The sequence below is a fragment of the Oncorhynchus mykiss genome, chromosome 10, assembly GCF_013265735.2.
Source record: "Oncorhynchus mykiss isolate Arlee chromosome 10, USDA_OmykA_1.1, whole genome shotgun sequence".
In the NCBI taxonomy this organism is placed as follows: Eukaryota; Metazoa; Chordata; class Actinopteri; order Salmoniformes; family Salmonidae; genus Oncorhynchus; species Oncorhynchus mykiss.
The window spans coordinates 62,745,856-62,758,999 of NC_048574.1; the positions used below are offsets into that span (position 1 = coordinate 62,745,856).

At 40.7% G+C, this 13,144-nt stretch overlaps 2 protein-coding genes across 4 annotated transcripts in view; both read left to right on the top strand.

The window, feature by feature from the left end:
* LOC110534616 (oocyte zinc finger protein XlCOF7.1-like) overlaps nucleotides 1-13,144 on the top strand; it is a 1,104,347-nt gene that overhangs the window by 347,168 nt on the left and 744,035 nt on the right. The gene's annotated exons all lie outside the window — the stretch shown is intronic.
* Nucleotides 1-13,144, top strand: part of LOC110534619 — a 36,157-nt gene that overhangs the window by 6,272 nt on the left and 16,741 nt on the right. The window contains 2 exon segments of the mRNA XM_021619537.2: nucleotides 4,631-4,810; nucleotides 9,550-9,708. Of these exon segments, the coding sequence (XP_021475212.2) occupies nucleotides 4,631-4,810; nucleotides 9,550-9,708 (339 nt within the window).

Genomic DNA, 13,144 nt, shown 5'->3' on the forward strand with positions numbered 1-13,144 from the left:
CGATGCTCATCATCCAACCTGACAGAGCTTGAGAAGATCTGCAGAGAAGAATGGGAGGAACTCCCCAATTACAGATGTGCCAAGCTTGTAGTGTCATACCCAAGAAGACTATAAGCTCTAATCGCTGCTAAAGGTGGTTCAACAAAGGACTGAATAAAGGGTTTGAAAACTTACAGTACCAGTCAAAAGTTTGGACACGCCTACTCATTCAAGTGTTTTTCTTTATTTTTACTATTTTCTACATTGTAGAAAAGACTTCAAAACTATGAAATAACACATATGGTATCATGTATTAACCAAAAAAGTGTTAAACAAATCAAAATATATTTTATATTTGAGATTCTTCAAAGTAGCAACCCTTTGCCTTGATGACAGCTTTGCCCAAACTTGGCATTCTCTCAACCAGCTTCACCAGGAATGCTTTTCCAACAGTCTTGAAGGAGTTACCACATATGCTGAGCACTTGTTGGCTGCTTTTCCTTCACTCTGCAGTCCAACTCATTCCAAACCATCTCAATTTGGTTGAGGTCCGGTGATTGTGTAGGCTAGGTAACTTATGCAGCACTCATCACTCTTCTTCTTAGTCAAATAGCCCTTACACAGCCTGGAAGTGTGTTGGGTCATTGTCCTGTTGAAAACAAATTATCGTCCCACTAAGCGCAAACCAGATGGGATTGCATATCACTGCAGAATGCTGTGGTAGCCATGCTGGTTAAGTCTGCCTTGAATTCTAAATAAATCACAGACAGTGTCACCAGCAAAGCAGCATCACACCTCCTCCTCCATGCTTCACCGTGGGAAGCAACACGTGGAGATCATCTGTTCACCTTCTCTGCGTCTCACAAAGACACGGTGGTTGAAACCAAAAATCTCAAGTTTGGACTCATTAGACCAATGGACAGATTTCCACCGGTCTAATTTCCTTTCCTCGTGTTTCTTGGCCCAAGCAAGTCTATTCTTAGTTTCCTTTAGTAGTGGTTTCTTTGCAGCATTTATTTGGGTTGCAATCTGAGGTGCAGTTAACTCTAATGAACTTACCCTCTGCGGCAGAGGTAACTCTGGGTCTTCCTTTCCTGTGTCAGTCCTCATGAGATCCTTTTTTTTTTTCTTTTTTTTTTTGCGACTGCCCTTGAAGAAACTTTCAAAGTTCTTGAAATGTTCTGTATTGACTGACCTTCATATATTAACTGTCATTTCTCTTTACTTATTTGAGTTGTTCTTGCCATAATATGGATTTGGTCTTTTACCAAATAGGACAATCTTCTGTATACCACCCCTACCTTGGCTCAAACTCATTAAAGGAAGAAATTCCACAAATGAACTTTTAACAAAGCACACCCGTTAATTTCAATGCATTCCAGGTGACTACCTCATGAAGCTGGTTGAGAGAATGCCAAGCGTGTGCAAAGCAGTCATCAAGGCAAAAGGTGGCTACTTTGAAGAATCTCAAATATAAAATATATTTTGATTTGTTTAACACTTTTTTTGGTTAATACATGATACCATATGTGTTATTTCATAGTTTTGATGTCTTCACAATGTAGAAAATAGTAAAAATAAAGAAAAATCCTGGAATGAGTAGGTGTGTCCAAATGTTTGATTGGTACTGTATGTAAATGTTATATTTCAGGTTTTTATTTTTATAAATTTGCAAACATAAAAAACTATTTTTGCGCTGTCATTATAGGGTATTGTGTAAGTTGATGAGGGGGAATTTTTTTTTTCAGAATAAGGCTGTAATGTAACAAAACGTGGAAAAAGTCAAGGGGTCTGAATACTTTCCGAATGCACTGATTGTCACTGTTTTTCATATAATGTTTCACACAGGGCGCCTATCCCCCTGGTGGGCCGTTTTGGGATTTTTCTTTTCAAAATTAGAATGTACCCACTTCTCCAGGCACCATTACAGTTAATGAAATGTGGCCCGTCTATTTCAGAAAGGCTGCCCTCGGCTATTCGCTTGCTTACATTTACGTCTTTATTTATCTGCCACGGGGAGCTTGAGAGACCTCCCTACAAGATTGTTATCCAATACGCCATGAAAGTGGTACTTCCAGGTTCCTCGTTTTGTAGGCTAAGACTTTGCTCCAAATTTGCATCTTCAAATTCATGAAAATGTGGTCATTACTGAGTTATTGTTGATATAAGGAAATCAGTCAAATTGCCATTGATAAAATGCAATTGTGTTCGTTGTCCGTAGTTTATGCCTGCCCATACCATAACCCCACCATGGGGCGCTCTGTTCACAACGTTGACGTCAGCAAACCGCTAGCCCAGACGACGGGATTCATCTGTGAAGAGCACACTTTTCCAGCGTGGCAGTGGCCATCAAAGTTACGCATTTGCCCACTGAAGTCGGTTACAACGCCGAACTGCAGTCAGGCCAAGACCCTACTGATGATGAAGGGCACACAGATGAGCTTCCCTGAGACCGTTTCTGACAGAAATTCTTTGGTTGTGCAAACCCACAGTTTCATCAGCTGTCTGGGTGGCTGGTCTCAGATGATCCCGCAGGTGAAGAAGACGGTCCTGGGCTGGTGTTGTGTGAGAGCAAAATTACAATATTATGTTATAATACTGTTACTGCATCAAATGGTTGTTTTATGGAATAGAATAGGGGTTCTTAGAACACTCATCTGTGTGTGTTCTACAGAGTTGGGCCTTTGGCGCTTAATGCTGACACTGGATTTACGATGCCTTTGGTGATGATAACCTAATGACCCCATTCCATAGCATGAGTTGGTGTTTGTGTACTGGGAGGTACCAGGGTGGAGATGACGAGTATGGATAATGACTCTGTTTTCCACACAATGAGAACAATCTTTAATTATTAATTTCCTTTGTATGAATCCTAACCTTGTGACCCATTCCACACTTCTGTTGTTTGTCATGTAGACTAAGAGGGTGTATCTTTGCTATAAAAGGTATTTGTATTCTTTGTGTCGGGGCTCTCAACGCAACAGTCTAGAGTGTTGTGTCGACAAGCCATAGTTATTGCAGAGCACTCGCATCATTCACTAGTGTGTGGTGTGACATGCTTTCCTTATTAATATGTGAATAAAGATTTAGTTGAAGTATAACTTTGACTTGTGTGATAAATTTGTCTTTCCTCATTTGATAATAAAGAAATAACCACCACAATGGTTACACGTGGTCTGCAGTTGTGAGGCCGGTTTCAAATTCTCTAAAATGACGTTGGAGGCGGCTTATGGTAGAGAAATTAACATTACATTCTCTGGCAACAGCTCTGCTGGACATTGTTGCAGTCAATATGCCAATTGAACCCTTCCTCAACTTGAGACATCTTTGGTATTATGTTGTGTGACAAAACTGCACATTTTTAGACCACCTTTTATTGTCTACAGCACAAGATGCACCTGTATAATGCTCATGCAGTTTAATCAGCTTCTTGTTATGCCGCACCTGTCAGGTGGCTGGATTATCTTGGCAAAGGAGAAATGCTCACTAACAGGGAGGTAATAAAACATTTGAGAGAAAAAATATGAAATATGAAAGATTTCTGGGATCTTTTTTTTCAGGTCATGAACCATGGGACCAACCCTTTACATGTTGCGTTTACATTTTTGTTCAGTATATATTAAAATGTTTTCAATGCGTTTTCAGGCAGTGTATAGTGCAATGTCCCTCAAAATGGTTTTATTAAATTAATAATGATCCAGGTTCTTCCACCATGTTCAGACTACATTTTGAGAATATATGGCAAACTGTACTTTTTTAAAATTACTATTATAGGCATTATTTTATAGGCGACCTTAAGTACGAATATTGATTAATTGACCCCATGGGTCATGAAATGTGGTTTAACCAATTCATGTTGTCTACTATAGTGCGTTGTCAACAATTCAATCATATTTTTCAGCAACATTTTTAATAAAAAATATAGTCCACCATACTTTTTACTGACATATCAACCACAAAACAAAATGTTTTGCTTGTTAGCTTTTTTACATTTTAACTATTTATTTTCATATTCCTACTCTTCAAGGTCTCTACTAACATGAATGGAACAATATTAATCCCTCACAAATGTAATTCCTGCCTTAATCCTATATTTTTGGTGACTCATTTTTTGTTTTCTTACAGCCCTCTGAGTGGGCAAAGTTAATGCCACAACACGGAACTGTAGCAACCCAAAATTATACAAATTATGTAAATTGATGCTGGGGGAGTTGACCAATAAAGTTCTAGTGAAGATTTCGTTCAAATCCAGTTATAAATCCATTGTCAAAACATGCTCTACCAGCCGGTTGAGAATAGGGTTAAGGGGTTAAAAAGTACTGGTTGTAACTAACAGGTTTTTATCGTCCTCAAACTCGAGCAACCATGCTAACAAGGGTGCTGAGTTGTAGTTAAATTAGACTTTTCTAACTTTCGCCGATGTGTCTTACTTATTGACCGTCAGATATTTGTATAAAAAACATCGGGTATGAGCAAATGAAATATACAAATCTAATTGTATATATGTCTTATGACCGCGTTTTCATGAATTTGATAGTATAAGCTTGATTGCCTTTCAAGAACTGTACGGGACTCGACCAGGAAGTAGGCGGGACATTCATAGGGTATTCAACTCATGTACCGATAATAACCTCCTCTCTTCTTGTGTCAGGCTGCAGATGCAGAGGCTGCAGGTCCTGGGGTCAAGCAGGAGAGGTCTGAAGGACAGGAGGACCCACGTCACAGCAGAAACATCCAGGTGGAAGCAGCGGCTGAAGTGGTTCCCCCTGTAGCCATGGAGGACCCCACCACCGCTCCAGTGCAGCCCAGGATCAGACACAGCATCACGGAGGTCAGTGGAACGCAGAACGCCGCCCTCAAGTCAGAGACAGACACCGAGACTGTAGCGGGGCTGGAATCACTGAGCTGTGCTCCTGCTCCCCGCTCAGAGTATATACTTTATGGTAACCCAAGCCCGAGGACTGTTCTGTCCCATCAGGACTCAGGAGACGTGTCACAGACTGGCAATGATCCGTCCTGTTCATACGCTACAGAAATGTTACCTGGTGACATGCCTTTGGGCTTAGATACACCGACTAATCCAATGAGAGGTGACTGGCACAGGTACAGTAGTAGTGTAAACTCTGAAGGGTGCCTAGATAAGAAAGGGGAGGGTCTGGTCGTAGATGAAGTGACTGTGAAAGTGGAGAGCGACGTTTCTCTGTCATGGAATGCAGACGAAACTCACTTAGGAGAAGGACACTCGCAGGGTAACACCAGTGACTTCTTTGACTACAGGGAAAGCTTAGAGACAAATCTAAATGTCGCAACCCACTCCCCTTTACACGCGTTCAGAGAACGCGACCCAGTGTCCACGTCGATAGAGCCTTCCGATTCACACGTCCGTGTCCTTTTTGATCAGGTATTGAACTCAAATGACAGGGCTAAAGCCCAGGCTCGGGGAGGGGGAGCACCATCAGGCAATAGTAAAGAGAAACGGTTCCTCTGCATGTTTTGTCACAAAGGCTTCAGCTGCCTCCAGAATGTGGAGATCCACCAGAGGGTTCACACAGGGGAGAAACCATTCAGCTGTACCCAGTGTGAGAAGAGGTTCTCCCACCAGCACCATCTGAAAAGGCATCAGAGAGTCCACACAGGGGAGAAACCCTACAGCTGCCCACAGTGTGAGAAGAGGTTCTCTCGCCAGGACCAGTTGAAGATGCACCTGAAGGTCCACACTGGAGAGAAGCCATTCGGCTGTATGCATTGCGGGAAGAGTTTTTCAGAGAGGAGATGCCTCAGGATACACCAGCAGAAAAACCATCCCACTCTGTAATATAGAAAGTAACCATTCCACTCAATAGCTTCTGATGTTTAGATCAAAACCTGCATTAAAGACAAAGATTCATTTTGGTTGTTGTCAGCTGAAAAGACCCATAGATGCATTTGGAATAACAAGAGTTTCGGTGTTGAAACAGATTTCAGTGTGGAAATTTCCTGGGTAGAACATTGCATCAACACATTGTGTGATATATAAGGCATATATACGCCTAATGAGTGTCTTACATATTGTGTTTGTGCTGTGTAGGCTATATGATGTTCACAAATGCCTATTTCATTACTTCCATTGAACTACTTTATTTTTAAAATTAATACAGTTTTATCAAGTTCACAATGATTTTTTTGTTGTTGAGACGTGTATGTGAGGTTTTCATATGGTGTGATTAACACTTATGTTTAATAAACACAACATGGGACTTTAAATTCTAAGACTTTCATTGAGACTCTCTTTAGTATACATCTGATCTCACCCTACTCTGCATACACACAACAGTGCTTTATAACCATAACCACATTTTAAATATAAATAAATACGTTACCAACACACAAACACCCACTATACAGTCGTGGCCAAAAGTTTTGAGAATGACACAAATATTAATTTTCACAAAGTCACCTGCCTCAGTTTGTATGATGGCAATTTGCATATACTCCAGAATGTTATGAAGAGTGATCAGATGAATTGCAATTAATTGAAAAGTTCCTCTTTGCATTGCAAATTAACTGAATCCCCCAAAACCATTTCCACTGCATTTCAGCCCTGCCACAAAAGGACCAGCTGACATCATATCAGTGATTCTCTCGTCCTCTCGTGAGTGTTGACGAGGACAAGGCTGGAGATCACTCTGTCATGCTGATTGAGTTTTAATAACAGACTGGAAGCTTCAAACGGAGGGTGGTGCTTGGAATCATTGTTCTTCCTCTGTCAACCATGGTTACCTGCAGGAAACACGTGCCGTCATCATTGCTTTGCACAATAAGGGCTTCAGAGGCAAGGATATTGCTGCCAGTAAGATTGAACCTAAATCAACCATTTATCGGCTCATCAAGAACTTCAAGGAGAGCGGTTCAATTGTTGTGAAGAATGCTTCAGGGCGCCCAGGAAAGTCCAGCAAGCGCCAGGACCGTCTCCTAAAGTTGATTCAGCTGTGGGATCGTGGCACCACCAGTACAGAGCTTGCTCAGGAATGGCAGCACGCAGGTGTGAGTGCATCTGCACACTCAGTGAGGCGAATACTTTTGTAGGATGGCCTGGTGTCAAGAAGGGCAGCAAAGAAGCCACTTCTCTCCAGGAAAAACATCAGGGACAGACAGATATTCTGTAAAAGGTACAGGGATTGGACTGCTGAGGACTGGGGGAAAGTCATTTTCTCTGATGAATCCCCTTTCCGATTGTTTGGGACATCTGGAAAAAAGCTTGTCCGGAGAAGACAAGGTGAGCGCTACCATCAGTCCTGTGTCATGCCAACAGTAAAGCATCCTGAGACCATTCATGTGTGGGGTTGCTTCTCAGCCAAGGGAGTGGGCTTGCTCACAATTTTGCCTAACACCACAGCCATTAATAAAGAATGGTACCAACACATCCTCCGAGAGCAACTTCTCCCAACCATCCAGGAACAGTTTTTAAGGCAAAAGGGATAACTAAGTGGCTCGGGGAACAAAACATTGATATTTTGGGTCCATGGCCAGGAAACTCCCCAGACCTTAATCCCATTGAGAACTTTTGGTCAATCCTCAAAAGGCGGGTGGACAAACAAAAACCCACAAATTCTGACAAACTCCAAGCATTGATTATGCAAGAATGGACTGCCATCAGTTAGGATGTGGCCCAGAAGTTAATTGACAGCATGCCAGGGCGGATTGCAGAGGTCTTGAAATAGAAGGGTCAACACTGCAAATATTGACTCTTTGCATCAACTTCATGTAATTGTCAATAAAAGCCTTTGACACTCGTGAAATGCTTGTAATTATACTTCAGTATTCCATAGTAACATCTGACAAAAATATCTAAAGACACTGAAGCAGGAAACTTTGTGGAAATCAATATTTGTGTCATTCTCAAAACTTTTGGCCACAACTGTACACATCAAAATAGTTTAGTCAGGTTTGTCTGATGACTTATCATAGCACACTCATATTTAACCACAATATCATATTTACAGTGCCCTTAGAAAGTATTCATACCCCGTGATCTATTCCACATTTTGTTGTGTTACAGACTGAATTCGAAAAAGGGTTTAAATTATTTTTTTCCTCAACTGTCTACACACAATACCCTATAATGACAAAGTGAAATGTTTTTATAAATGTTTGCTCATTTATTGAAAATTAAACACAGAAATATCTTATTTACATAAGTATTCACACCCCTTGTCAATACTTTGTAGAAGCGGTTTCAGCTGTGAGTCTTTCTGGGTAAGTCTCTTAGAGCTTTCCACACTTGGATTTTGCAACATTTGCCAATTATTATTTTCAAAGTTCTTCAAGCTGTGTCAAATTGGTTGTTGATCTATGCCTAACAACCATTTTCAGGTCTTGCCATAGATGTTTAAGTAGATTTATGTCAAAGCTGTAACTCAGCCACTCAGGAACGTTCCCTGTCTTGGTGAGCAACTCCAGTGTAGATTTGGCCTTATGTTTTAGGTTATTGTCCTGCTGAAAGGTCAATTCATCTCCCAGTGTCTGGTGGAAAGCAGACTGAACCAGGTTTTCCACTAGGGCTGTGCTTGTGCTTAACTCCATTCAATACATTTTTTATCCTAAAAATACTACCCAGTCCTTAACAATTATATGCATACCCATAGCACGATGCAGCCAACACTATGCTTGAAAATATGGAGAGTGATACTCTGTGTTATTTTGGATTTGACCAAAACATAACACTTTGTACTCAGGACAGAAAGTTAATTGCTATTTGTATTCCGTACAGTCTTCCTTCTTTTCACTCTGTCAATTAGCATAGTATTGTGGAGTATCTACAATATTGTTGATCCATCCTCAGTTTGCTCCTATCACAGCCATTAAACTTTGTAACTCTTTTAAAGTCACTATGGTGAAATCCTGAGCTGTTTCCTTCCTCTCCGGCAACTGAGTTAGGAAGAACTCCTGTATCTTTGTAGTAACTGCATGTATTGATACACCATCCAAAGTGTAATTAATAACTTCACCATGCTCAAAAAGATATTAAATCTCTACCAATAGGTGCTCTTCTTTGCGAGGCATTGGAAAACTTCCTTGGTCTTTGTGGTTGAATCTGTGTTTGAAATTCACTGCTCGACTGAGGGACCTTACAGATAATTGTATGTGTGAGGTACAGAGATGAGGTAGTAATTCAAATTTCATGTTAAACTCTATTATTGCAGACAGAGTGGGTCCATGCAACATATTATGTGACTTGTTAAGCAAATTGTTACTCCTGAACGTATTTAGGCTTGCCATAACAAATAGATTGAATGATTCAAGACATTTCAGCCTTTAATTTTTAATTAATCTGTAAACATTCCCAAAAACATTATTCCACTTTAACATTATGGGGTATTGTGTGTAGGCCAGTGACAACAAATCTAAATTTAATCAATTTCAAATTCAGGCTGTAAAACAACAACATTTGAAAAAGTTATGGAGTGTGAATACTTTCTGAACAATAAAGTAATTCTGTAACTACAATATAGGACTCAAACGTAGGTACGTATGTACGTACCTGAGGGAGTGTATGTCTGTGTAATAATCTGTATCACCTGTCTCTTTCAGGAGGAGGAGGGTCCAGAGGTGCTCCTGGTGAAGGAGGAGGGGTGTGAGGAGGGTCTGGGGAACCCTAAGTGGACCATGGTCATGGAGGACAACCAGACTACACCTGAACCAACTGAGGAACCAGCTGTGCAGCACAGGACCGCACACAGTCTCACTGAGGTGAGCCCACTGTGAACTGTCTTTATGGTATTAGGTCCATATCAGTGGTGGTCAGTGGTTTTGATGATGAGGGAGGATGATATTTTTTCATGAGCACCCAGTTCAATGTAACATCGATAGGTTTAGGCTACTACGTGATGCAAAAATTCCCCCTATACCCATCATGAGGTTGTTTCAACCTAGCCTATGAATTGAAGTTTACAACGTAGCCGCACACAGGTCGAGAGAAAATATTGCGGCGACAGACACATCTAGCTGATCTTGGGTGTAATCATTAGTCCAACAATTGCAAATGAGAGTTTCTATTGGACAAATTCAGGTATGTTTATCCCTGTTTTGTTCACTTTCATAGCAGCCACGTTGTATTCCTTCTCGCATCTATGCGTTCTCCTCTCACCCTTTCCCTTTGTTTGTGTATAGTCAGTAAGCAGTTTAGTAACACCAGAGACCCGGGTGGCAATGGATTAATAAAACCAAAAATGTACCTCGACTTGGAAAAGTTCCAGTGTTGTGTTAGATAGTCATAGCCAGCTAGCTAACATAGTATCCCTCTGTTTGAGCCTGGTGTTTGTTGGCTAAAATAAGCAGCTGCATTTGCTAAGTAAATGAAACTAAAAGTGGAAAACGACTCTCTCTCTTGCTTCTCCTTAATTTTTAAAGAAATTAATTTGTCGAAAATCATTAAACTATTGTCTTTCGCTCAATGAGTCAACTACTCACCACATTTTATGCACTGCAGTGCTAGCTAGCAGTAGCTTATGCTTTCAGTTATAGATTCTCTGATCCTTTGAATGGGTAGATAACATGTCAGTTCATGCTGCAAGAGCTCTGATAGGTTGGAGGATGTCCTCCAGAAGTTGTCATAATTACTGTGTAAGTCTATGGAAGGGTGTGAGAACCAAGAGCTTCCTAAGTTTTGTATTGAAGTCAATGTACCAAGAGGAGGACTGACGCTAGCTCTCCCCCAGCTACATTATGGTGCTACCCTACAGATTGCTGTTGAGGCTACTGTAGACCTTCATTGCAAAACAGTGTGTTTTAATCAATTATTTGGTATAGTTTTATCTAAAAAGGAGAACTTCATAAATGTTTAAAATTTATTTTTATGAAATTCACTTGGGAGGATGGTCCTCCACTGGTACATATCCTCAGAGCAGGAGTAGTCTAGGATCAGTTTTGCCTTTTAGATCATAATGAATAAGATTATTTGGAAAGATTCTAGATCGGCAGTCCTACTCTGAGGCTCTTTGTGGATATGGGCCCAGGTCTTGATAAATGTTGTCTTAATTGTGGGACCATGGCTTTGAATTATCAAACCATTGAAAAGTGTCAAGTAATCAAATCAACTAGCGCATTTGCATAGTATTATATCAACTATCATTTTTGCATAGTACTCATAGTAGCCTTGTCGCTATCCAGGTTTCCCTAAAATGGGAAGCCGGGCAAAGTTCCATGGCAGAAATTAGCTAAAGAGGGGTGAGAAACCCCATGTAAACCAGTGACGTAACACAACACGTCAAACCAGTCAAATGCCTTGCTTGGACGGACCTCCAAAGATGCTCACCAGATTAATGCCGTAAGAACAACAGTGTGTGAGGACTAAACATGTCAACAACACAAGCACAATTGACAAAACATTTGATTTTTTTTTTTCATTCTTCCCCTCTAATCGGGGACTGATTCAAACCTGGGACACCAGGTGAATGCAATTCATTATCAGGTAGAACAGAAAACCAGCAGGCTCCGGACAATGTACTGTAACTGTTGAATACCCTAAATTACAAGAGTTGGATTTGCACTAAACCATTTTACATGTCAGCACTTAAATGGCATGTACAAAATCTGGTATATGGTTTGCCTCATAAACATTGTCTACTGGTATCATTTTAAACTGAGAACGTATAGCTCAAAATGTAACAATGTGTGAGTTTCGATATTCTCTGCTTCAGATGCCCATAAGGCCAGTCATGCCATCATATTGTAAGCCTGTGGCTGCATGCTGTATGATAAGCTGCTAAATGGATTCAGATAGCTGATATACTGAGACAGAATGACAATCAAATAAAACAGACTGGAGATCTTACAGCTAGACACGAAGGAAATGTTCATTTGAGAATACAACACAGACACACAGACACATTACAGACAGAACCCCTTCCCCTCTTTATTGCAGGACTGTGATTAATCCATTTTGAATAATAGTTCAACAATTAAATCAAGTTTAAACACTTCACTTCAAAGAATCAACACTTCATCACTACATAATGTACAAATACACTAACTCATATGTAAAGATTAGATATCTTAGTCTAAACAACAATAGATGATTGAGTAGTAACACGTAGGCTACTCTTATTTCAGGTGAACAAAACAAACTCCATACCAGCGGTGGCCAACCTTCCTCCACTGATCTACTGGGTGAACAGACTTCTGTTCCAGCTGAGTAATAGCACACTACTAGATGACCAACTCATTAGAAGTTGAATCAGGTGTGTTATTGCTGGGCTGAAACAGAACCCTGCACACCCAGCAGGGTTGGCCTGCTCCAATTGTAATAGGTTTATACATTGTGTGTGATGTTTAACAGTATTTTTTTTTATACAACATGTGCTAACATAGGTAGGCCTGCACATACAGTATAACCAATACAATGCATTCGGAAAGTATTCATACCCCTGGACTTTTTCCACATTTTGTTATGTTACACCCTTATTCTAAAATGTATTTTAAAAAGTCTCAATCAACACAAAATACCCCATAATGACAAAGCAAAAACTGTTATTTAATTATAATTTTTTTGCAATAAATGAAATATCACATTTACATAAGTATTCAGACCCTTTACTCAGTACTTTGTTAAAGCACCTTTGGCAGCGATTACAGCCTCAAGTATTCTTTGGAATGACACTACAAGCTTGGCACACCTGTATTTGGGGAGTTTCTCCCATTCTTCTCTACAGATCCTCTCAAGCGCTGTCAGGTTTAATGTGGAGCGTCACTGCACAGCTATTTTCAGGTCTCTCCAGAGATGTTCGATCAGGTTCAAGTCCGGGCTCTGGCTGGGCCACTTAAGGACATTCAGAGACTTGTCCCAAAGAAACTCACTTCTGCGTTGTCTTGGCTGTGGCTTAGGGTCATTGTCCTGGTGGAAGGTTAACATTCTCCCCAGGCTGAAGTACTGAGCGTTCTGGAGCAGGTTTTCATCAAGGAACTTTCTATTCTTTGCTTCGTCCATCTTTCCCTCGATCCTGACTAGTCTCCAGTCCTTGCCGCTAAAAAACATCCCCACAGCGTGATGCTGGCACCATCCCAACGGTGGCAGTATCATGGTGGTGGCAGCGCTGTGGGGATGTTTTTTCCAGATGTGACGCTTGGCATTCAGGCCAAAGAGTTCAGTTTTGGTTTCGTCAGACCAGAGAATCTTGCTTCTCATGCT